The sequence below is a fragment of the Uloborus diversus genome, unplaced genomic scaffold (assembly GCF_026930045.1).
Source record: "Uloborus diversus isolate 005 unplaced genomic scaffold, Udiv.v.3.1 scaffold_12, whole genome shotgun sequence".
Lineage (NCBI taxonomy): Eukaryota > Metazoa > Arthropoda > Arachnida > Araneae > Uloboridae > Uloborus > Uloborus diversus.
The window spans coordinates 6,996,289-7,023,672 of NW_026557876.1; the positions used below are offsets into that span (position 1 = coordinate 6,996,289).

The 27,384-nt window shown below is 34.2% G+C and overlaps 1 protein-coding gene across 1 annotated transcript in view; it reads right to left on the reverse strand.

The window, feature by feature from the left end:
• LOC129232449 (ankyrin repeat and protein kinase domain-containing protein 1-like) overlaps positions 1–27,384 on the reverse strand; it is a 57,068-nt gene that overhangs the window by 22,201 nt on the left and 7,483 nt on the right. The window contains exons 2-6 of the mRNA XM_054866594.1: positions 26,714–26,782; positions 26,570–26,629; positions 15,849–15,917; positions 15,712–15,771; positions 11,089–11,192 (exon numbers count right to left, since the gene is read on the reverse strand). Coding sequence (XP_054722569.1) covers positions 11,089–11,192; positions 15,712–15,771; positions 15,849–15,917; positions 26,570–26,629; positions 26,714–26,782 — 362 coding nt within the window. The remainder of the gene's footprint in view (positions 1–11,088; positions 11,193–15,711; positions 15,772–15,848; positions 15,918–26,569; positions 26,630–26,713; positions 26,783–27,384) is intronic.

The window sequence follows — 27,384 nt, forward strand, 5'->3', positions numbered from 1 at the left end:
AACAGATTATTTTAAAAAAAAACTTATTGACATAATTAAAAAATACTTATGACATACTTATGCTTTTTCCAACTAAAATGATCTCTCTTTTACTGTTTCTTTTTACTATATATATATAACTATAATATTGCATTTAAAAAAAAATCACAAAAATAAAATGCTGATGTATTAAATTTTCATAAAAATTGTCAGTGAAATTAAAATCGTGGATTGTCCCCCAGTTGCTTGGGTAGCACATACACCTGCAAACACATCTGTGTCATGAAGTTGTGTCAAATCCAACAATAGGCATTCAAATAAAGCCTTTTTTGTTTTGCATATTGCTACGACTGCATTTTTGAAGCACTGCACACATTATTTTAATAATTATTCTGTTTGAAGTATAATATTTTTTAAACGTTGAATTTACATTCATCATGATTTTGATGTCTACTAAAATACTTAATGGCATAAAACACATTACTAGGCAGTTTTTAGATAGGAAGGGAGGATCCGTAATTAAATACTGTTCATCATACATTGAAATTCAAAGGATTTTGAAATGCCTAGAATTTTTTATTCTTATAGGAAAAGTAGTCACAATTATAGCCTGAAATTGTTGAAACACACCCAAAGCTAAGATTCAGCATTAGCTAAATGTTCCTACGGAGTTTGAAAAATGTGCTTAGTTGGCATAGGGGGAGGGGGGCAATCTAACCGTTAAGACAAGTGCATTTTCTGGAAGAAATGATATTCAATACTGAAGTCAATGGTGGCGATGGGGGGGGGGGGCAGGAGTGTGCACAGAAATTTTAGGGCCCGTCACAAATGACTTTTCCGGGTCCCCCTCCATGTTGTTTGCCTCTATATTTCACCCCTAGTTTAAAAAATATTGGACCCCCTTGAGGATCAGGCCCAGCCCCAACAGTTGTCCCTTCTCCCCCGCCCCCGCTGTGCACGCCCCCCCCCAGGGGGGGGGGGTGCTCATGGTACAGAGGAATGGATGAAATTTTTGCAAGGTGTTTTAAGATGCTATTTTTCTTCTTTTTTTTGGGGGGGGGGGGTCAGTACTTTTTGAGAGGTGCGTCATTGGTCTTGGATGGGGGAAGACCACATTAAAATAGTGCCCTTTTTATAATAAATAGTGCCGACCAGCACCCTGCCCTTTTTTTTTCTAGAGTGAACACTACTGAGAGCGCTAAACAGCCAAATAAGGATTTTTGAGCCGGCCGGTTTCTAGTATGTCATCGCTTATTTAAGGTAACCACTGATGAGGCCTTCTTGTGGGTAATAATGCCTACCACTTTACTTCATAAGATAATAAAATAAAATATTGTACTTTTATTTGGAAGTAAATTGCTGCAATTTTCATCACTTTCTTTTTTATTTAATGCACGCTAGTACCCTATTCCCGCCAGCCCGTTTTTGAAGGGTGCAGAGCTCTGCCCTTTTTTTAGTTCCCAAGTCCTGCGAGGTTGTTGGAAAAATTTCCAACATAGCAGAGTTGCAGTTTCGTCGTTTAAAACAAACATCAAGCATTTATACAACAGTAACTTTTTTATTAAAAACAATTCAGCGAAAATAAAAGGCAGCATACTAGCAATTCCGAATCTCAATCTCAAACAAAACACAGAAATGCCTCTTCTTATGTAGTGAAACTAATTTACATACATGCGGCAATAATGTTCTTCTTGAAGATTTTAAACAATGCCCGAAAATAATATACACCAACAGAGGTTCAAAAATAACAAATTGCGCCCTACATTTTTAGAAAGACGTTTCAAGCATCGTATAGTACCCGCCGTGATATCGGGAAAATTTCATTTGTCCATCGATTGTCTATAAAAACGGCTTTTATATCGTCTTTGTCCCCAGAATTTTACCGAATTTAACAGAGAAACCAACAAATAATTTACCAGCAAATGTTCCAAAACTAGTAGCCATAAATATATTACAGTAGAAGACCGTTATAACGCCGACCTGTATAACGCAATTCTCTATAAACCGCACTACTTTTCAGAAGTAAACAATAGGTTTTAAAGTTTAAAAAAATCCCTCTGTTTTGAAATAAAAATTGTTAGGCAAATTAAAGTTTGAAAGTTTTTCATCTTTTCATCTAATTTCAAAGCTTTTAAAATGAAAATTAGTGCTCATAGTAAACAGAAAATACCAGATGGCTCTTGAAAATGCAGCTGTTATGCAAACCATGAAGCTAGCAGAAGTGCAGGATTTTGATTGTGAAACATATTTATTTGTGAATAACTAATTGTAATATTGGTGATTTAATACTCATTGCAGATGAAACTCATTCTGAAGTGCTAATGTATAGATATATTCTGAATGTTAGTTTCAAAATTTGTGAAATGATCTATCAGGGTTCATACCCTTAAGGGAGAAAAAAATTCAAGCACTTTTCAAGTACTTTTCAAGGCAAAAAAAAATTTTTTCAAGGCAATATCATAAATTTGTACTAAAAATATTGTATGAAGGTTTCATTCAATGCAAACATATAAATAGGTAATAATATAAAAAAGTAAAGCAAAACAAAATTGCCTTTTCTACAACAACAGACTCTGATAAAAAAAAAAAAAAACTGTGTTGAAAGTTTTTCTGCAAATGTCTGCAAAACTTGGTCATAAAGAGGGGCAGGTGCTACGAGGTTTAATTTTGAAATATTCACATTCAAAGAAGTATATTTTATAGAATATGAAAGTTAATATTTGTAAAAAAAATTAAAATAAATAAAAAAAAAGAACCTTTTTTGAGTGATTTTAATTTTTATCAGAAGAAACCACAATGCCTAAATTCAATGGAATGGCTAGAAGAGGTTTTGATTGATAGTGGTTCATACACATATAAGGGCGGTTAGGATCAAAAACACAACCCAGAAGGTAATTTCTGGTTGCACTAAGTTTAATAGTATTAGACTTTTGATAATTATTTATGGGTATCAAAGTATAAATCAATCAATCGATTTCATACAAAATCACCTGTAAGTTTCACCGAGCTAATCGGGGTCGGGGGATAATTTTGAAAATTAAGACCCCTATTACTTAAATATACATGTGTACAGCAATTACTTTTGATACATATAAAATTCATTTCTTATGTTAAAATAATTTATGAAGTTAAAATATTGCACAGATAAGTGCCTGTTGATAACCAGCAACAAGCAAAGGGCCTAACTAGGTTGGTCATAGTCAATTTATTTGACCCCAATGAATATTAATGGGGCTAAGCTATCTACCCCTATCTACCCCTTTGCTGATTACAGCCTCTTCTGGTAAGCTGTTCCAAATGCCCCACAATCCAACAAAAGTAGTAATTTTGAATATTTGAGGTAAAGGGGGAAAATTGGAAGTAGGGAGGTGAAAGCATAACGAACTCTACTGGATTTCCAGTAAATAACCAAAACACAATCACCCGTGTTATATACCTTAATTATTTTAGCAGACATAAAAGAATGATGTACTTATAAATTCAACTTTACAAAATTGTATAACTCAACTTTATCATTAAAATACAAACTTTAAGTCAAAATGTTAAGTGCTCAATCGCTTAAATTAATTTTTTTTTAAATCTGCAATAACCAAGAATTAGCTAATGATAAAATTAAAATCAAAATTGCAAAATTAAGCAAGTATATATGTAATTAAACAAAACAAAAATAATTAACTTTTTAGTTATTAAAAATAATATAAACAAGCTAATCTTATGTAGCATGTGTCAAAATAATTTCTAATTGCCAGAAAATATAAAAATATTTACAAGTTGCAAAAGGGTTGAAACCTCAAACAAGAGAAGCAAATTGTCACAAATCAAGTTCAATGCTGGCATGTTTCCCATAAAATAAATTCATTAATTTTTTACTAAAATTAAACATAAAATACATCATAAAATTAAACATAATCTAAGGTAGCATGTATGAAAATAACATCCGATTAACCAAAATATTTAAATATTTGGAAGATGCAAAAAAATTCAAATTTCAAACACGAGAAGCAATTTTCCGCGAAGTCTGAGTAAGTTCAACGTTGGCATATTTTCCACAAAACAAATTTATTAATATTTTACTAAAATTAAACATAAAATATGCTAATCTGAGGTAGTATATGCGAAAATATCAATCGATTAGCCAAAATATTTAAATATTTGCAGGATGTAAAAGATTTCAAAAAAGAGAAATTTTTCGCGAAATTCGGGAAAGTTCACTGTTGTTATGGTTTACAAAATAATTCCTTTTTTAGACATGGAAATTAAACAAAAAATAAACTAATCTGAGGTACTATACGTCAAAATAACTTCCGATCGTAAAAAACTTCAAAATATTTACAAGATGGAAAAGGATTGAATTCCCAAACAGGGAAGCGATTTTTCGCGATGTTGCAAATCGAACGCATGTTCAGAAAATAGCATTAGTAAAATACTTTATTAAAGGTTTTAAGCACAATCCGATGATTTTTGAAAGAATTTAAGCACCAAGAAACTTTTTCAAGGTTTTCAAGCACTTGAAAATGAACTTTTTTTTTTCAAGCACTTTTCAAGGGCGTACGTGTAGAGTATTCTTTCATGTTAAAAAATAAATAAATAAAATATATATTTAATTACTTATTAAAATTAACATAAAATTATATTGAATATAAATTAATTTTTTAGTATCTTAACTGTAGCCAACATGTGATTGGTCCATTGATATTCAAATTAGCTCCTGGCTGTTGACCAATCAGGTGTTGGCACACATGTGATGCACATGTAACTGCATGTACATACAGTTGTATGTACACATGTAACTGCTTTTCCAACTGTTAGTTTTTCAGCAACATGTTTTTATTTTTCACCATGTATTCAGTTGCCTTTTTTTCTTGCAAGAAGCAAGTGGTGTTCATGTTAAATAAAGGATTTTTATAGAAAGGTTTCTACTCTTTGAAACAGATAAGTAATTTTGAATTTTATAACAGGTTATGGGCCCAGTCCCATCTTCAACTGAACTTAAACTTTTGAAATTTTGGACTTGAACTTAGATATTTTTGAATTTAAACTTCAACTTTGAATTTGAACTTGAATGTGTTTAAAAGTAAACTTAGTTATTTTAGAAATTGACTTTGACATTGAACTTTGGAAATTGAACTTAAGTTTTTTTTTGGAAGCTTACTTTGATATTGCAGAATTTAGACTTGTCTGTTTTTATGCATTTACTTATACTTACCTTGTTGAAACTTAAGAATATATTATCGAAGTATGGCAGCTAATGAACTTTATTCATCTACATTATCATTCCCCAAACTAAATGCTGATAATTGGAGGCAATGGAAATTCAACATGGAAATGTTATTGTGTCATCAAGGTTTATTTGGTTTTATAGATGGTACCGAAAAAGGTTTGGATGACAAAGCTGATGATAAATCTCTTTTAGAGTTTAATAAACGAAAGCAAAGGGCAATATCTACAATTGCATTGGGCATTGAATTGGAACAGCAAACATTAGTTATTGGGATAAAAGACCCTAAGGACATTTGGGAAACATTGAAAAATGCGTATGAGCCGACTTCAAGGGCAAGGATAGCTACCCTCAGGACAGAATTTTTACAGATTAAGTACCAACCACCTGAGTCAATGGCAGTCTACCTCGGAAGACTAAAGCAAGCAAAAGATAGATTAGAATCAGCTGGGAAAAAAGTTGATGAAGCAGAATATGCTTATCAGATGTTGATGCAGCTTCCTTCAGAATATGGGATGGTTGTTCAGCAACTATATCAACTCAGCGATGCAGATTTTAAATCAGATACAGTGCGCAAAACATTGTTGTCTGAATACGACAGATTAAAATGCGAATGTCATACTCAGAATAATTCTAATGTCATGGTAGCTAAAGGTTTAAGAACCTCAGATGAAAGTGTTAGGCCTAAATATCGAAACAAACCACAATCATTTGACAAGAAGAAGATTCCAAAATGTTTTAAATGTGGCAAAATGGGTCATATTTCCCCAAATTGTTATTCTCGGAAAAATGTCGATGTGGTCAATAAGAATTTTACCCCCAAATCGGACTCTTTTTATGCTAGCATTCAAGTTAACACATGTGATGTAGTGACTGGGAGCAATATAAAATTTGTTATAGATTCGGGAGCGTCCCATCACTTTATCTCTGACAAGTCGCTTTTAGAAAATTTTACACCTTTAAGAATGACAGTGGGTTCTGTTAGTGAAAAAGTGGAAGTATATGGTTACGGTACAATTAGGTTAACCTTCACCTGTTATGGGGAGAAAAAGAATTTAACATTGAAGAAAGTGTTTTGGGGACCATCCCTCAAAAGAAATTTAATATCTGGATGTCAGATAGACTTACACAAATATTGGATAAAAATCAGGAAAAGTAAATGCGAAGTTTACACTCCAGAAAATAAAATACTTGCAGTGGCTTACCTTAAAAATAACTTATATATTTTAAACGCCAGTGTTTGTTCAAGAGATGTTTCTACTGGTATGAATGCTGTAGTGGCTGAAAATAGTAATCCACAAAATAGTAATAATATTATGACATGGCACAAGCGATTTGGACATCAAAATTTTAACTCTTTGAAACTTATGAAGAAGCAGGAGTTAGTGTATGGTCTCGAAAATTTAGAAGGTAACACTGAACAATGTGATACTTGTATTAGAGCCAAAATGACTCGAGCTAGTTTTCCTGTAATTAAAGATAGAGCTTCGAGGGATGTATTAGAATTGCTTCATATGGATCTTTGGAGTAGTAACTCAGGTTCTTCTTTTGGTGGAGCTAATTATTTATTGACGATTATAGATGATTATTCCAGATATGCATTTGTTTTTCCTTTAAAGAAGAAATCAGACTGTTTTGAAAGTTTCAAATCATTTAAAATTAAAATTGAGAATTTTCATAACAAGAAAAAAAGGCAATTAGAACAGACAATGGAATGGAGTTTTGCTCGACACAGTTTCAAGAATTTTTGAATGATATGGGAATAGCTATGGAGAGAACAAACGTTTATTCTCCGGAAATGAACGGAATTGCAGAAAGACTGAATCGCACTATGGCGGAAGGAATTAGATCATTGATGTTTGAAGCTGAATTACCAAAAGGGCTTTGGGCAGAGTTAGCTGTCACATTTATTTACTTAAAGAATAGATTTTCTCATAGCGGTATTAATAATGAAATACCTTATTCCATATGGTTTGGAAGAAAATGTTCCGTTCGCCACTTAAAAGTTATTGGATGTTTAGCTTATGTTTATGTTGAGAAGCATAATAGAGATAAATTAGAAGAAAAAGCCAAGAGGGGTGTCTTAGTTGGATATGCTCAGAACACAAAAGGATATCGCATCTGGTTTTCCAAAGAAAGAACTGTAAAAGAAACTAAACATGTGAGATTCAATGAATTTGTGAATGGATACAAAAGAAATCAAGCTCAAAACCTACCTCACAAAAATTTTGTTAATGTACCACTGTTAGAGGAAGATGGTATTGACGAATCCAGGATGGTAAAGGAAGATGAAACTCCTACTCGATGTAGTGAAATCAACTGGACTCGTGAACTTTCCCGACGTCAGTCAGGGAAAACAGCAGGCAAGTGGGATGTATATTATTATCCTCCAGGAAGTAGAAATCCTCGTCTACGAAGCCTTGCTGATGTAGAAAAGTATTGCAGGAAAGAAAATATAATTTTTGAACCTTATGTATTTAATTTCAAGCATGAAGAAAATGAAACTTCAGAAGATGAAGATGCTAATTGTAATTTATGTATTATGGAACCTTCATCCTTTGAAGAAGCTGTTTCAGTTCCAGAAGCCAAGGAATGGAGAAAGGCCATGAATGAGGAGATTGAGACTCTAAAGTTGAGAGATGTGTTTTCTATTGTGAAACGACCATCTAATAAGAAAGTACTTGGGTGCCGCTGGGTCTATAAGCTGAAAAAAGATGCCATGGGTCAAATACAGAGATTTCGTGCCAGACTGGTTGCGCAGGGTTATAAACAGACTTTTGGCATTGATTATTTTCAGACTTTTTCGCCTGTTGTTAGTTATGTACTAATTATTTTATTTATGGTAATACTAGTTGTATGTAAAAGTTGGGTACATAGACACGTTGACATAAAATGTGCATATTTGTATGCAAATCTCAAAGAAGAGATATTTATGGAAATTCCTCAGGGCTTTGATGATCCTAAAATTAATATGGAAACTGAAGTAATGAGATTAAAAAGAGCTCTTTATGGTTTACACCAAGCTGGGAGAGAATGGTTTATCGAATTAGATAAATCTTTAACCGAAATGGGGTTTAATAAAATTTTGAGATGTAATTGTATATATACTTACAATACGAGTACTATCATGTTAGTATATGTAGATGATTTAGTAATTTTTTCTAAAACAAACAAAGATATGGAACAAGTTCTAAATTTAATTAAATCAAAATTTGATACAAAAGATTTGGGTCCTTTAAGGAAAGTACTTGGTTTAGAATTTGAATTTGTAAATAATAGGTGGTATTTACACCAAAGGAGTTACATTGATAAATTAAAACAAGAGTTTAATTTTATTAATTTTGTTAAATGTAATTTGCCTATGCCTCAAGGTATTGTTGTGAAGGCAGACTCTAATGAATCCTCAGTAGAAGGAGAGTTTCCTTATAGAAATTTAGTTGGTTCATTATTGTTTTTAGCGAGTAGATCAAGACCAGATATCTTATTCGCAATTAATTTTTTATCGCAATTTAATTCAAACCCTACATTGGTACATTGGAAATTGTTATGTCAGGTTTTTAATTATGTTCTTTCAACTAGAGATTTAAGCATAAATTTAAACCCTAAAGGTGTAGAAAATTTATGTGCTTACTCTGATGCTTCTTGGGCATCAGATAGGGATGACAGAAAATCGGTAAGTGGTTTCATTATATTTTTCAAAAGTATACCTATTGTTTGGAGAACAGTTAAACAGAAGTGTATTGCTTTATCTAGTATGGAATCGGAATATATAGCAATATCGGAAACAGTAAAAGAACTGTTATGGTTAAATGATATTTTAAGGGAGTGTTATGAATTGAATATTAATGTATCTACTCCAACTTTACTTACTGATTCCCTAGCTGCAACATTTTATTGTAGAAATTACGTTGAAAACATTCGAACTAAACATATTGATATTCGTTATCATTATGTTAAGAATTTATTACTTGAAGAAAAATTTAAACTGTTAAATATATCTGGAAAGGAAAATATTGCTGATATGTTTACAAAGAATTTGTCAAGAGAAAAATTAAGAGAATTTTGCAGATATATTTTTCGGTCATGAAAGAATGGGGGGAATATGTAGAGTATTCTTTCATGTTAAAAAATAAATAAATAAAATATATATTTAATTACTTATTAAAATTAACATAAAATTATATTGAATATAAATTAATTTTTTAGTATCTTAACTGTAGCCAACATGTGATTGGTCCATTGATATTCAAATTAGCTCCTGGCTGTTGACCAATCAGGTGTTGGCACACATGTGATGCACATGTAACTGCATGTACATACAGTTGTATGTACACATGTAACTGCTTTTCCAACTGTTAGTTTTTCAGCAACATGTTTTTATTTTTCACCATGTATTCAGTTGCCTTTTTTTCTTGCAAGAAGCAAGTGGTGTTCATGTTAAATAAAGGATTTTTATAGAAAGGTTTCTACTCTTTGAAACAGATAAGTAATTTTGAATTTTATAACAGTACGAACCCTGTCTATATAACGCAAAAGCTCTGGTCCCAAGGTGTGCGTTATAACGGTCTTCTACTGTATGTTTTATATTCTCATCATTTTAGCTTCCAGTTACTGTAATGTTTACGCACTTGTTTAACTTTAGCAGATTAAAATCATTTGCAGGATACGGTAAACTTTGTACCGCTGGACCACCTGAGCTCCAGGTTGATTCGGATTTGGCCAGGACGTGGATGGACTACAACTTCGATTTAAGCGCAAAAAAAATAAATAAATAAATAAAAATAAATAAAGCTCACTATTTGCCTAAACATCAATAAGTGGGGGGGGGGGCATCATAGTGGGACTGTTACAACATCTGGGAGTTACTGTGTGGTTGAGTATTTTACCGCTAACCAACAAATAATAATGTGGAAGACACTAGCACTAGAACAACTGACATTTTCTGTATACCTAGAAAGACTGAAGGGGCCACTGTTGCCCCTACCCATTTTCGGGGTGAATTCTTTTTAAAATTCTTCCTGAGTGTGTCCACATGCCCAATGCACCTTCTTTTATGACTAAATAAAAACTTAGTATGCAATTATTTGTAGTGTTTCATTCTATACTGGCCAAAAGCTTGGATCAGTTTTTCTTTTCAAGAGCAATGGCTACCATTAGGCTGGTAAGCAGTCAGTCCTGTTTATAGCATTTGGATATCCAACTGGCTGTATAAAACGGAAGTTACGGGTTAAACTAGAGAGAATGGCCTTTTTTTATGCTAGAACAATTAGGAGAAGGAAAGAAAAAAAATTTTTTTAATTGTAAAAAAGCTTAGGGGCCACTGTGGCCCCTCCCGTCTTTCTAGGTATAAGGATCAATATTAACAGTACTATGAGGCATATGATAAAATGACTAAACAAGCATTCAAATAGTGTCATGTAATGAAAAGTCAAAAAAATCCATTAAGTTCCGTTAGATATTATCTGAGTTATTAAGCAACAAACTATGCCAGGGGCCACACAGGCCTCTCCGTCTTTCTAGTGCTAGGCTCTCTAGCAGCTAAAACAAAAGGCCATGGCTTTGATGCACTCCAAAAAATGAACAACAAAATCTCTTTTCAGCAGGGCCCCCTAGTTGGTGTTAGTGCATGGGGCTTCACATATCTAAATCGGTCGCTGTCAGCACTAAATGATAAGACAAAAGGGGGGGGGGAGGAAGAGGGCCCGCCTTTTTTTTATTGGAAAAGATATTTTTTTCAGATCTTCAACTCGGAGATTTCTTTGGGGATCTTCATAACCTCAGGGAGCCTAGGCAAATGCCTACATAGCGTATCTAGTAATCTGGCCCGTACAGCTAACAAAAATATTACAAAATAAACTAATCAACAATCAGGAATTCAAAGGATAAATTACTTGATTTCAGGGCAATTCATGGATTCTTGTCCAGAATTTGCTGAAGGAGACTCGGACAATGCACAGGTCACTAGCGGCTTAGAATTCGTTCCACTGGCAGCTTCCTGGAAGCAAGAGAATCTCGGGTTAAGCAGGACGATTGCAACTCACTAATAACAGATACAATAAATTTAGCTTTTATAAGACCCGAAATTCGGTGGCAGAAAATTTTATTACTGCCAACGTTTCCCCCGATCCACATGAAAATTTCCTCAAAATTTCATAAAGTATTAAAGGCTTCAGATAGAAACTAATTCTGTATTACTATAGCTATAGAGCAGTTTGGAATACACAAATAGTATCTTCGAAAATTTTTAGACCGAACTTGAAGCTTGTCTAGGCGGAGGGATTTAAACATTAAATTAAGTAAATACATGTAAGTTTTCATCAAAAATGTTATATATTATATTTATTAATAAATGTAAATTATTAGCCAACAAATAGTTAATGAAAATATAAAGATTGGTGATGCATAAAGAAAAGTCTTTCAAAGGACAAGCAAAAAAAAATGAAGGGGAAAGAAAAGTTACATATTTTTAAGTTTTACTATTAATTAGGCTAGAATATTAAATAATTAAAATAGTTAATATGAGAAAAAAGTTTCAGGAAGCCTAAAACAGAGAGCTGTATTCTACTTGAACATATAATCAGGGGTCTCAGTCGACTTTTTCATAATTTTAGGAACTCTTTAGCAAAATTTTATGGGTAATTAAAAATTTTGTTTGATTACAAACAGGTAGCCTGACCATAGTTAATTACATAACAACTGACAAACCAAACTGAAAATACATTTCATCCCTTATGGTACTTTCACAATGAAAGTGTCAAAACAACAGAGAAATAAGTTGTTTCAAACTAATTTATATTAAGTAACCAGAAAGCACTTGAATTTGTAGTTTATCTTTTCAAAATTTGCTCTTTTCACTTTCAAAGATGTGCAATTTCCAAGTTTTTGCAATTAAACAGCTCCTACAGATATTAAATTCTGTCCAAAAGTCATTTTCATAATGTATTGCCTACAGCGGATTTCTAATTCCTTTGTACCCTCTTTTAACTAACATACAGCTAAACTTTCATTTTTTAAACTCATTATTTTTGTTATTTCAACAAACCTGCAAATCTAGATCCTCCTCCCCCCCCCCTTTGTTGATTCTTTTTCAAGTTTATTCTTAGTCATTTTTACTTCCTTTTACAAAGAAGGAAGTATTGTATTCGCAAAAAAATTTTCACTCAAAAATCAACCTTGATTTCTATTTTGCTCATCCCCGAATGAATGTTAAGTTTTTTTTTTTTTCAACTCCACCACACGTGGATAAGTGCCTAAGAACGTATAAACATGCGAAATATCCATTTTGACGATTCCTGAGTTAATTACAACGAGTTTTCTCGTGACGTCTGTATGTACGTATGTATGTATGTGCGTATGTATGTCATATAACTCAAGAATGGTATGTCCCAGAAAATTGAAATTGGATACTTAGACTCCTACTGCCGTGTGCAGGTTTTCATTTTTCAATTTTTTGCATTTTTGTCATCTATTGTACATGAGCTTTATTGTACAAGCTCGCTTATTTGGTTTCCGCCGAAAAAAAGGGGTGAGAAAGACGTTTAACTCCAACAATTCCCTGTTGTTAGTATTGAATCCAAAACATCTTCAAATATCTCGAAATTACATTTCTGCAGATACTGCTGTTTACCTGCACATGGCAGCCAAGTGGGGTCTAGTTGTGCACCTCCCCTTTTGGTTGCATTCGGGAGTTTTTAAAGGGGTCTTTTGCCTCTTTTTTGGGGGGGGGGGAACTCATTGTTAATTTCGATGTAAACTCAAGTGGCGTTATAATTTGTTGGACACTTGGCGATATATCACCAGACTTTTGGTCGCCAAGTTTTGTCGCCAACTTGGTGATTTTTTTTTTTTTTTAATTTTTAATTTGGTTTCAAATTGGCCACTGTTGGTGATATTTAGAGCGTAAACTATTGAATCATATTAAAATTATCAATAATGGGGAAATGCCCTTAAATTGGAGTAAAGGGAAGTCATGCGATGCACACATCAGCTTGTTCCTTTCAACTATTAACACAGTGGTGCAGAACCTACGGATAGCGAAATTGGCCTGTTCTTTCTGTTATGTTCTGTTGCGTCATTACGCTACAGACAAGCCTTGATTGTTTGACGGACTCTGGAAATCGTCTGCGAGCCTCCGAAGAACAACTCAACGCAGCATGCGCGCCTAGCTCTGTTTTTGGTTTTAGCATAGACTAATAATAAGAGTAGACCGAGCTTTCTCATTCTTGCTGATAAAGAAAATTGGTTCATAGATGTATCATGTGACTGGTGGAAGGGCTTGGCGAAGACTTTGGCAGCATGGTTGCTAGATGGCAGCATTATCTATAGTTTGGCACTCGACATGTATTTTAAGACAATGTGTTTTCATTAAAAAAAACTTCCAGGTGCAGAGATTGAACTGTTTTTCTTTTAGTTATGCATTATTTTGACATTAGTAATAGTTTTTGATCAGTTTTCGGTAACTTTTATTTCATTTGGAAAAGTCAGCGTTGGCGTGAACGAAATGGCGTAAACGTTTTGCGTTAATGCAAAAATGTACTAATCGGTATCTTAAATTGAAACTGTAGGTAAAAACCTTACCGTTTGCCGATTCTTTTTGAGCGCTTGCATCTTTAATTGCTTAGAGAGTTATTGAAATTGGCTAAAGAAAATGCACAATACTATCTAAACGAAAAACTCACTATATTAACAAAATATTTACAACTTAGAATATTACAAATCGGACTCCATAAAAGATCATTCTTCCGTGTTCCATCAATTCTATTTATTTTATTTCTCGCTGGCGTTGATCGTCTGCTACGATCGACGCCCGCTGTTGCTAGGATATCCACCAGTCACATGGTTTGGTTTATGAGCAGCAAAAGGGTTGCCATAGCTCGGTCTACTCTTATTATTAGTCTATGGGTTTTAGCTTGTTCCGCGACTTGCTCGAATATGGTTGTGTTTCTGTAGACCTCCCGCAACGGAGCATAGCTTTCTTTTACAACAGGGTATTCGTCCCTAAAATTTGAACACCTATATTGGTCAGCTGTATGTGATTACTGGAATCATTTGTAAATAGTTTATAAAGTCTTTTTCTAAAAGCAATTAGTCATCACTAAAAACAAAACTTACAGTCCACTTAGAATATCGCCGAATCATGTTCAATGTTACGACTCTCTTTGACACGACTACAATTTTTAGTTTTTTTTTTTTTTTTCTTCCATAGTTTCAAATGTTATTTAGAAAATTAAGAATATCAAGAAATAAGATGTGATAAGTTAATGCCATTTTTAAAACAGAACAAATAAGCAAATGGAAATGAAAAAATTGTGGAGCAGAAATCTTTTAGAACTGTTGGAACAATTAATATCATAGTTGACACAGCAGACAAAAAATTAGTAATAACACTTTGATCGAACTTGAAATTCATTTTGTGCACATAAAACCATGAAACAAGTAGATATAGTGTGCTATTTACACTGTTTGAAACATATTTTTAAACAATTATCACATAATTCTCCTATTGAGGTGACTAACCTTTTGGAACATGCTGTCATTTATTGCTTGCATAGGGTTTACAATGAACTGTTTACTTAAATAATGAATAGTGACTGATTATGGGATTGACGTTTCATATTTATTTTAATTATGTACTCATTTATTTTGATTTTAAATTTTATTCTTTCCTATATCCACGCCCAATGGCCAAAACTGGACAAAACTAATTTTATCCGAGCCGGTTTTATCCATGGTTAAACCACCACGGGCCGAAACTCTAACATCTCTCCCAGAGATTTTTTATACTTGAGCAGACAGGGAGGGAAATTTGTGCCTCACAAAACTGCTCATTAATGGTGGTGCTTCCTCACAGTGGCTCCGTCACTTATAGTTGAAATAATGGTCATTTAGGAAAACTATAGCTACAGGACTTTAATGAATTTTCCTCGTTCTCTGCCTCAATCTACATTTTTTTTTTTTCCTATTTCAATTTAAAGTTTGGAATTACATTGAAAACATGTTACAAGTTTTGTTAAGAATAGCTGTTAGTTCATGTTGCAGGTTGTTTAGTAATCCCAATAAACGATAGTTCTTTGTCTCCATTGAGAATAACTTTTAATGTAAAACAAAATTTGCATTCAATCAGCAAATCATTTTTAAAAATTATTTCAATTATGATTAATACACATCCTATTTCTTTTAATCACTCATTAAAAGGTGCAATATTATGCATACAAACTGTATGTGTACACATATTAGTGCGTTTTTATACAATACAGTTTTGGCCAGTTCTATGGTGATCAAATCCAGTTTTGGCCGGTTTACACCAGTTTCTGACAGTGGCATGGCCAAAATGGGTTTTGTCTGACCAAAACTACAACCCTGCCAAGGACAGATACAAGGGGGGAGCGATGGGGGCGATCACCCCATATATTCAATGCCATATTTTCGATGCTTTTGTTCCAAAAACATAATTTTAGATGATCTTCAAATGATCATTTCTAGATTTATATTTGAGAAATTTTGGAGAGACTTACGCTTTTCCTAGGTCTTCCACGTCTGCGCTTTCCAGAAGAGGCGGATGAACTACTGCTTGCCTGAAACAGAAACTATGCATAACACCGTGTTTCAAAAGCAAAGAAGTTTTGCTAGATCAAATTCTGAAGTGAAGTACCTTTTTTGCTTTACTGGCTGCACCCTTAGGCCTTCCTGGTCCCCTTGTAGCCTCAGGTTTGTCAGTGTCCTGAAAACAGTAAGCAAATCCAATTTATTTTCTTCCACTATTTGAAGATACAGTAGGCGTCACTTAATGTGATCACTGTTAATGTTGTTATTCGCTTAATGTTATCAGAATCACAAAGTCCCGGAGCACTTGTATGTTAACACACCTTAAAGAAGTCGGATATTGTAATCAGTGTCTTCGTTTATTGTTATCACTTTTCCATAAACTTTCAATTTTTTCCCCGCTTTTGTTCCTCAATTAACAGAAATACATAGGCAAACCCTGACGAGACTAACTTTCTGTGTAGCATTTTGTGGTTTTCAATAGCAGTTCAGAATTTTTCTAGAAATGAAGCTACAGAAAGTTCGCCCCCAGTGACCACAGACTCCTCCTGAGAAAACTTTCTTTTGCACCTGAAAAAATTCAGTCGCTGGACATGTTGCATTAGGACCTCCATTGTTGCCATAACTTTGTAAACTATTAAAGAATTGTGTCAAGATTGAAGACAAAGCGAAGTTAAATTAAAATTTAAACAACGAGCAAAACCATGCTGGAAAAGATAGAAAAGCTGAATGTGTTTTGAAACTGGTTTACGAATGTCAGGGAAAACGGTCATATTTTACTTCATCTATTACTATATGATTAAAAATTGAATAATTTAGCTTTAACTTTTTATAATTCAGATATTTCCATTCTATTAATTTAATAATTTATAATTTAAAACTGCATTCAGTTGAGTCATTGTGATTTTAATTTAAGGTTGCCAAAATAAATGCACCTTAATTAGAAAAAAAAAATCATTATTTTGTGTCACCTGGATTATTTTCGGTTATTGTTATCAAATTATATTTGTCCCAAAGTGATCACATTAAGCGGCGCCTACTGTACAAACAATAGATATACACCAATCAATGAAGAGAAATTGTTATTCAGGCACTTTTGCTGATTTTTTAAAATTGTAACATTCCAAAGCTTTAATGGCTGCGTTTTATTTTAAATTGGGTAGACATCAGGCTCGAGATACTTGACGATTATATAATCGCAATCGTAATCTAAAAAACAAAAATCTAAATCAGCCAACTTATAACCGTAAGTTTGTCCTGTGATCAGGATTACATAATGGGGTCGTTTCCAAAATTTTAAAAGTACTTTTTTCTGAAAGAGCATGCTTAAAAACATAGGATCTGACCATTTTTTAAATAATTTATTTAAGTTTAATATTTTTAAAAAAATTCTTAAATAGGTGAGCTTTCATTGTTTACGCATATGTCCGATGACATCACAAATGATGAAATGCCATTCAATGTTGCCATTCACAGAACAAAATATTTAATTCGCATCTTTACTCGCGTGCATTGGCAACGATAGGGTTGATAGCAACCGTAGAGCTCAATTTTAATTCGCTGCTTGATTATCATAATGTGGAAACGTAGTAGAAACATGCACCAAATTCCATCATTTGTGACGTCATTGTGGGAAAATGAAAGTATTTTCTGCGTCCAAATTTTTTTTGCTCATTCTATCCATTTCAATGACTAAAAGTAGTACTTTTGACTGAAGAAACCACCCCATTGCAATGAAAAAAAGTGTTTATACTGACGGCGGATTGTATGTAATTTGGCAATGCGCCAAGTAAAGACGATTCCATCTGAATGAATCTAGCAGGGGAGAAGGGAGAATAATGATGGGATTTTGATGCACGCGTTTTATAATGTCACTAGTGCCTTATTCACTTATTGCATTCCCTAAAATAAAATAAGGAGAAACAAAAATAGTTACCATGGAAACAAGAAAAAGAAAAGAAAATATTTTCCTTTCGTTCAGGAACGTAGAAGCAAAATGGTAAGCTCAAAACTTTGTTGTGAATGAATAAATCAATTCATTTTTTGCCGTGAGAATATGGATCGAATATACTTTAGATTAAAAAAATGTTGCCGAGAGCAAATTGTCACTTTTACAAAACTAAGGCAAAATAATAAAGAGGCAAAAGTGCACATCTGTAACAAACAACTAACACCCCTATAAACTAACAGATACGTCCATTTCCGCCTATAAACCGGATATTAGCCTTTCCATGCAATCGATGGTCAGACAGTATGGTCAACAGTGGCGTAGCTAGACCCGACTTTCGGGGGGGGGGGGGTTACTTCTTATATATATATATATCTATATATATATATATATACTAATATATGTATATATATATACATATATATACATATATATATATATATATATACATATATATATATATATATACATACATAATATATATATATATATACATATATATATATATACATACATATATATATATACATACATAATATATATATATATATATATATATATATATATATATATATATATATATATATATATATATATATATATATATATATAATCACTTGGAATTTTTCCCTTTTCTTCTTTTTTTTTCTCTCTTCTCTCTTCTTTTTCTCTTTTTTTTGAGACTAACTTTTCGGGGGGGGGGGGGGTTGTCCCCAAACCCCCCCCCCCCTTAGCTACGCCCCTGATGGTCAACATCAAAGATGAAAGGCAGAAGAAGTATTCATTCAAGGTTCAGGATCGAGCCTTCGTCTCCACTTCGACCTGAATTATTCTTGAGAAGATTGTTGAAATGACGACATAGGAGTTTTGAGAGATGTTGTCACAAATTCATCATCCAGTCCAGTCATCATCAGATTTGAAGATGATTGGAGACTGGAAGCTGTCTGCTTCTCCGAGTGCTGTTAATGATATCCCTCTCAACAAACAAAGGTCATTTGAAACTATACATTGTAACCAGGTGCAAGGACTTAAACCTGAATAAAAGGTAAATTTCTGATTCGGATATAGAACTGACGCTATGTAAAATGGCTTAGTGAAGTTTGTGTCGAAAGAAAATGGATATACGAAATGCATGCTTTAAGCTGAAGATAATTTGTTTTTACAATTATGTATTGCACTCGAAAAATGTGGTGAAATTGGTGAGTATTTACCTCTTCTTAATTTAACATTTTTTTTGTGCATTATAAATTTTTCATTAGGGAAATATGTCAATAGCAACATTATAGGTGTTATTTTTTCCACACAAGAGTTTGTTAAAAAAATAAGCGATTAAAAAAAGTTATTTTTTATTTCATTCTCTTTTCCTCATCCACGTTAAGATATTTTTACAAACTTTATATTTTTAGTGCAGAAATTATTGAACAAAAAATAAAATCATTTGACAATGCTGTAAAACAGGTTAATGAAATGCAGAAACTTATGTACACTGTACAATCCTATGATACTGAAAAATTGTCTGTTGAACATACAGATGGGCGACAAAATAATATGAACACCTATGAAAAAGTATGCCGTATTTCACACCTATAGTACAGCCACGCCACCTGCAACAGAAGTCTGCCACCTGGTGAGCGTCAAAAGGAACCTATCAGTGTCTCAAGAGTAGTCACAAATGTTGCGTGCTTGGTTCTAAATTTCTGTAATAAGTTGGGATGTCAGACCTTACAAAGTTCCAAAGAGGAATGATTGTTGTGGAGCATCGGTTACGGAAACAGCAAAGCTTTTGGGGTGTGCAAAGGTACGGTGTCAGAGGTTATGACAGCATACACGAAAGAAGGTAAGACGTCTTCAAAGCACCACAGTTGCCGAAAGTCCAAGCTTGCTGATAGGGATAGAAGAGCTTTGAAGCGCATAGTAGCCCGAAAGTGCAAGAAATCCTTATCCGAAATAACATCTGAAATGAATCTCCAGGACCCCGTTTCAACAAAAACTGTCAAAAGGGAACTTCATGCTGCGAACATTTATGGCAGAGTGGCAATTCGAAAACCCTTGGTGACAGCAGTTAATGCTTTCAAGCGACGCCAATGGTGCAGAGACCACAAAGTTTGGTCTCCGCAGATGTGGCAACAGGTAATATGGTCAGATGAATAATCATTTACCCTATTTCAGACTACCGGGCGCGCTTATGTCTGGCGAACGCCCTCAGAAGCCTTTAATCCTGAATGTCTCTTGCCGATTGTGAAGCATGGGGGTGGCTCAATTATGGTATGGGGTGTGATATCTTGGCGTGGTCTTGGGTCACTTGTTATTCTGCATGGGCGTGTCAAATCTAATCACTATCTGAGCATTCTAGAGGATCATGTTCATCCGTTTGTCCAGACTGTGTTCCATGGAGAGCGACCACTCTTTCAAGACGACAACGCCCCCATACACACTGCCAGATGTGTCCAAGAATGGTTCGAAGAGCATGACAATGAAGTTGAACATCTCGCCTGGCCCCCTCAGTCTCCGGACTTAAATATTATTGAACATTTATGAGGATATTTAGAGTCCAAACTTCGTTCCCGATTTCCACCTCCGTCCGGACTTTCGGAATTAGAGACCATTCTGCAGGAGGAATGGCTTAATATTCCTTTAAATGTTGTCCATGACCTTTATGCATCTATCCCCCGTCGCATTCAATCTGTTCTTCAATCAAAGGGTGGTCCAACCCCCTATTAATAAAGATTTTTCCATATTTCACAGGTGTTTATAGTATTTTGTCCCCCATCTGTATAAGTTCCTTAGAAAACAAAATTGAAATTTTAGAGGAACAACTTAAGAACAAATCTATTGAGAACAATGATAATGTTCAGTCACATAATGTTCAATGAAGTGTAGACAAACAGGATAAAGAAGTAGGAAAAATACATGCTTCAAATATACAATACAAGTATACACGAAACAGAAGACCACCTTCTCGAAAATTGATTTGTTATTATTGTAATAGTGTGGGGCACACTAGACTAAATTGTTTTCAATTTAAGAGGGCTGTTGCTTCAAATAGTCGTTTTCGTAAACAAATTAGAGGTGGAAATTTTTCTACACAAATTCAAATTTTCATAATCATAGAAATGAAAATGCAAATTTCGTACCTCTTGGTGATCTTTCTCGTGAGAATAATTTTGCACCACATAATTCCAAAAATTCTAGAAACGGTTCAAGTTATTACAATTTTCGTAACTTCAACAAACCACAGCATGCAAATAATACTTGGCAAAATGACGGACGAAATGCATGTGATTACAAAGAACAAAAGCATTTTGCAAATTTACTGGACACTTCTTTTGGTTCTCAAAGAAAACAGAAAGTTGATTACAATGACCAAGGTACTCAATCATTTCCAACACAGGAGTATGGGCACTGGATACCACCAATTTGTGACACAAATGTCCTCTATTATACAACTGACACTTATCAACCAAATGCTTCGTATGCGGAAAATACCATTCAATCTCGGCAATGTTATTTTTTTGCTGGCAAATCCAACTTTGTGCACCAGTCCCAAAAAGGAACTCTTGGTAATAACAAAAATGTCAATGTACCTATACAAAAATCTCGAGGAAAAAATGTATTTTCAGTAAATTACTGCCCATTAGCCAGGGCTAAAGCAGAAATACACTGCCAGCTCAGTCATTTCCAGCCGAGGACTGCCGTTTCGTGCTTATTAGCCCTCATCAGCCCGGCATAGGAAAATGACTGAGCTGGAGATGGAAAACCTCTTAAGGAAGCCAAGAGTGCCAAACAAACTGGTAGCTAATATAGAATTAGCACAGACCAGACGAGTGATTGAAGCAATGGCTCGGTTCAACTCGAAGATTGAAGGCAAAAGGCATGATATATTCAGTAAATTACTGCCCATTAGCCAGGGCTAAAGCAGAAATACATGAAATACACCGCCAGCTCAGTCATTTCCAGGCGAGGATTGCAGTTTCGTGCTTACTAGTTGCTGTTAAGTTTCTTGCGCCATTAAAACCAATAAAACCAACCAACAAAGCTTCCCTTTGCAACTATTACCTATTTAAAATAGTTAGTAATCCCACTGGAGTCTGCGCTCAACCTTTCCTGTTTCACAACTTTTTTCTTGATTTCTATGAGCTTCTAAAGCCTGTCAGTTGATAGCATAGCACATGGGCATAAGGTCATAAAGCCTTACTGGTAGCAAAAAAGATGTGTTTGGTAAAAATAATCATTTCTAAGCTATGTACAAGTACTTTCTCGTCCAAAATTCAAATCTGATCAGACAAAAATATAAAATCTTTTTGTTAAAATCGTTACTAAAATACTTTGCCTCACTGTTGTCAAAGAAGGTTTGATCTGCAGGTTATTTGAATCCCTAATACATTGTTTAAAGTTGCTCTTTGCAATCATTTCCGACCAACAATGAGTTGTTTGGTGGTAGGCGAAGTCCCGAATCCATGTTGGAATCAAACTGAGCATTACCATTAACACCTCGACAACGCAAGAGATTGACCCCAATTCTTCGAACCACGCTCTGCTCAATGATTGATGAGTTGGGTAACAAGATGCAGGAGCTTTAATTATAAGGCATTTTTCTCTCGCAGGAACCTACTACACTGCTTGACAATTGCTAAGGAACACATGATTTATGCAAATTTGTACCTCAACCACCTGGCCAATGGAAATAAATTCAAGTTCAGATGGCGTGGTAGACCAAGACTCGTTATCTGCATAAAAGACAGTGCATACACGCTCAAGATTCGTACGAAAATTCACGCTGTTTGGTTTTTAATAAAATCAGCGCTGGATGTTAAAAAAAGGTTTTTCTCTTAAATTCTGTTTGATTCTTGAAATACTTAAGAGTAAAATGTCAGCAAAACATCATTTGAGTATCTACGATCGTGGACGAACGGTTGGACGACTGGAAGCATGTCAAAGTGTCACCACTTTGGCTGCTGCAATCAAAAAGTGCTGTCTCCCGATCAAAGAGGGCCGCTGAAGGTGGAAATGTTTTGCAAAAGCATGCCGGGGGTTTGTGGTAGGAGCACCACACCTTCAGAGGATCGTTATGTAGCCCTCGTGGCAAAAATGAACAGAAATTTTACTCTTGGACAGATAGCTGCAAATCTAACAACCGCTACCGGTACGCATCTTTCTGCAAGAACCATCTCACGGCGAGTAAATAATGTCGGTTTGTATGCAAGGAAGCCCGTACGTTACATCCAAGTTCAACCACGCCATCGTCGAGAGAGATTACGTTGGTCTGACGAACATGTTGGTTGGATCGTCAAAATTGGTCTAGAGTGATGTCCTCTGACGAATCCTGTTTCAGTGTGACAAGTGATTCTGGTCACCAACTACTGTGGAGAAAGCGTGGAACACGTTATGCACAGAAATTTGTTTGCGAACGTGATTGGTACGGCCCATGCGTCATTTTGTGGGCAGGCATCATGCACAATGGCAGAACACCGATTCACATTTTTGAATAAGAAAGCGATACGTCGCAAATGTATTGCAGAGATGTTATGTTGGACCATATTTGTCTTTTTAGGGGGGGCTGTAGGTCCAGACTTTCTCTTTACGGACGACTATACACGATCACACTGGAGCATTGAAGTGTCAGACACACTGCAAAGTGAGAACATTCTCCGTATGCAGTGGCCTGCTTACTTTCCCGACTTAAATCCAATTGAACATGCCTGGGAGGCTTAAGGTACTCATGTCTCCATCATTCTGACCTAGATCATTTTTTTTTTGTGGTTGTATGAAAATCATCTAAGAATGATTATTTTTTTATTTTTAAGTTTATACTTCATTGATGCAGTAATATCTGTATTATTTTGTACTTATAATAAAGGCACTATATATATTTCGTTCTGTTTCTTTAATCATTATCTATTCTGAACTATTCCAAGAAACGTAATTGTTCCTTAGGAATAGTCAAGCAGTGTATATATTGAAAAAATACCTCTTTTCAGCCTGCTCGATTTTTCACAACAAATGCACTTCTGCCAATTTCTACAATGGATTCACACCACAATGAAAGATTTTAAGGAACATTTTTCGACTCCTACCCGCATTTTTTTTTTCACCCTCATCGTATGTGGGAGTAAGTAATCAGTGAACATCTTCTCTTTCATCAAGCACATTTTTTGGTATAAAAAATGTCAGAATAATTAGCGGAAGACAGATTGTCATTTTTTCCCTCAGCTGACGCAATTAGTAAATAGTTTATGATAAAGTAAATAGTTTATGATAAATGATAGCATGCCAAAAACAGTCAAGTGAGAACAATAAGCAATCGTGATTGCTCAATAAAATATAAATTTTTATCTCGACAATTAACAATCTCCACGGTCAATTCTCAGGTTGATTTCATATCCTGCGTTGAATTCTCCTTTAAGATAGGAAATCAATTCTTTAGAAAAAAAATTTTTACAGTTGACATGAGAGAGTACGCAAATATCCTCTGGCCAGAACCCCGATTGTAATTGCGAATTTTTAGCACATTCGTGTCCAAAGCAATAAGGATGAGATGAAATTTTAAACAGTATAACTGTTTTCATGTTTCTCAATAAAATTATTTAAAATAACCAAAAAAAAAAAAAATTGCAGCACATTTTGCTTATTTTCATTAGTTTGCAGTTAAAAGAAACACCCAATTCTACTCTGTCTTTGAAAACGAAGGCACTTAATCATCGACTATGTCCATCTTGTGAATGACCAAACATGGCGGCTACGTTTTACACGCAGCTGAAATGTTCGATAAAAAAACGACGTTCTCCGATCGACGCTCCCCCTCAGTGTTTATCCTAAAACTAATGCTTCCCAAAAGCATGAAATTGTCTTCTCTTTTGTTGAGTTTGCGTGCAATTCCTGCCTTTGAGGATAGGGAAATTTCTTCTTTTTCCTCAGAAATCGAAAAGTGTACAAGCAAAGTCAAAAAACGGAGTTTTTTGGAATAAATTGGATTTCTGGAGTATGCAATAAAAATCCGAGAAACTCCGGGAAAAATGGAGCACTTGACAGCTATGCGCATCATGTTCAGCCCTTGTCGAATTGACATGGATCCTACCCACAGTATTTTCTTTTCTCTATAAAGTCGAAAGAGAACTGTTTCGAGTCAAGCGCCAAGGAAATTGTCAAACATCTATTATTCAGTACCTTAAAATTTCAAATTAACTAGTAGTCTCGGAATACTGATTAAAAAGTGTACACTTTCTTACTGTGGATATGTTTGAGCAGTTGCCTATTAAGGCTTTTAGATAAGAGAAATTAATTTTTTTCTATATTTTTTTCGCACCCCGATATTACGAACAACCCCGATTTAACGCATAAAAGTTTTGATCCCGATTAATTCGTAAAATCGGGGTCCGACTGTACTTCAGAGTCTAAATAGTGTACTCTATTCAATTTCATTACTTGTGGCGGTGACAAAAACTACTTCTTGGGAAAAAGCAACACATCACAATATGCAATGTGGCAAATGTACAATATGATGATATTTTTCGTGGAATAATGATCAGAATTTGGGCAGAACCGGTACAAATAAAATGCTTCGTACCAACAAAAATAAACGACATGCGTAAATGAAAACCTGAAGATCATGTTGTTTGGTATGAGATACAACAAATATCAGCAATTGTTACTGCTCCCACTCTGGTGAACTACAAGGTTTTTTTTTTTTCCCCCAAGTTTTAAATAATTTTTCTTTTTGTTTATGTTGCCTCTCATATGACATAATACATAAATATTTGATCATACATAATCTCTAAGTTGTAATGAAAGAAAAAGAGAGTGATATTTAAAGAATAAATAGTTAAGTTTATATAAAATTGCACCTGCGTCATGTCTGTCACACTAATAAATATTTGATATTATGTTACTGTTTACAAATTTCTTAATATTTTTCTCTCTGCTTCACACATCCAAGTCTAACTTTGATTCCTAAAAAAATTTATACTTGACATGCGTACCAATTAAGAGCAAATGGTAATAACATATGGTCACTCAAAATCTATGTCGCAATTTTGTCATTATCTGTCACAGCAGGTTTGAACCGAATTAATTAAAAATATTTGTTCTTGAGTCAAAATTTTAGTGTTTATTGCAACTGGGGTCAATATTCCCATCCCCCCGTAACAAGTTTTCCCCAATTCATTAAAATTTACTACTTGAAAATCAACAAAAAGTTGTCTCATGTCATGTCTGTCACAAATGGAGCCTTTTAAAACCCAGTTGGAAGTTGGGAAAAAGAGAGCCACCCTTAAGCAGACTTAGATAAAATGAAAAGCTTTCTGCAAACACAAATCCTAACTGGAAAATTTTCTGCAAATAATTATTTTGCCTAACTCACCCTTGAATAAAAAATTAAATTTATATTCAAATATGAAAGAGACAAAAAAAAAGTGTTTTAAATCATTTAATTTTTTTTTACAATAACATATAATTAGCTTATTTTTCACCAACTGAAGAAAACTGCCAAAACCATTATTTGTTTTACACATGTGCTTTAAAAGGCTTTAACAGAAATAAACTCTGGGATTTTCTTAAAAATTCCCTTTAAAAAAAATTTTTTTTTTTTTTTAATCAACGTTAGCAGTTTGAAAAAAAATTTCTGCAGAGACAAAAATTTTCTGCGAACGCCGTTCGCGCGTTTGTCTATATTATGCAAGACTGCCCTTAAGAAAAGACTTTTGGTGAAAGTATGATTAATTATAATACATACTTAATTACTAGTATGAAATAGTTAATATGAGGATCATTCAATAAGCGTCCTTTTGAAGTTTTGTTCAGGAAAATATTTTGTAAATTGCAACTGGGATTTGGAATAAAAATGATCCTTTCTAGATTCATATTTGAGAAAATTTGGAGAGACTTACAACTTTCCTAGGTCTTCCACGTCTACGCTTTCCAGAAGATCCAGATGAAGTACCGCTTGCCTGAAACAAAAACCATGTAAATTCATGAAAATTAACCTTCAATAGCGAAGAAGCTTTGTTAGATCACATCGCGAAGTAAGGTACCTTTTTTGGTTCCTTGGCTGCAGCCTTAGGCCTTCCTGGTCCCCTTGTAGCCCTAGGCTCATCACTCTCCTGTTGGATGATATACAAACCAATTAATCAAGAGTAATCTGTATTTGAAGACAAAAAAAAAAAACATAATAATGCCAAGTACAGTAGAATACCAATTATCTTGGATTTTCGGGGCCATCGCTATTGCGAACATCTGAATTTCAAGGTTTTTGGATCGCTAAAGAATGCTTTTTGCAGATTGTTTCTAAAACCCAAACAACTATACTAAATAGTAATTTATCTTAAAGTATGAAGAAAACTGTCCAGAAATGCTTACAAACATCTAAAATTTTTAAAAGGTTAAAAAATAACAATTTAAAGTCCTAAAAATTTTACCCATTCACAACACACTAAAAAATGCAAAAAATAAAAAGAAGGGGAAGAAACAGGTTTATGAATGTAAATGTGTGATTTTTTATACTAGTATATAAAAAATTAGTTTTTGTAAACTTGTTTTTTTTTTGTAAGGATTTTGTTTTTGAAATTACGGTGGCTGTTAATCGTTGCTCCTGCATTGAATTAATATCAATTGAAAAATTGCTCTTTAAGTGCTTTCAGCCTAATTAGTCTTTTGTTTAACAATCTCTAGGCTCCACTGCATAAAGTATCAAGATTCTTGAATC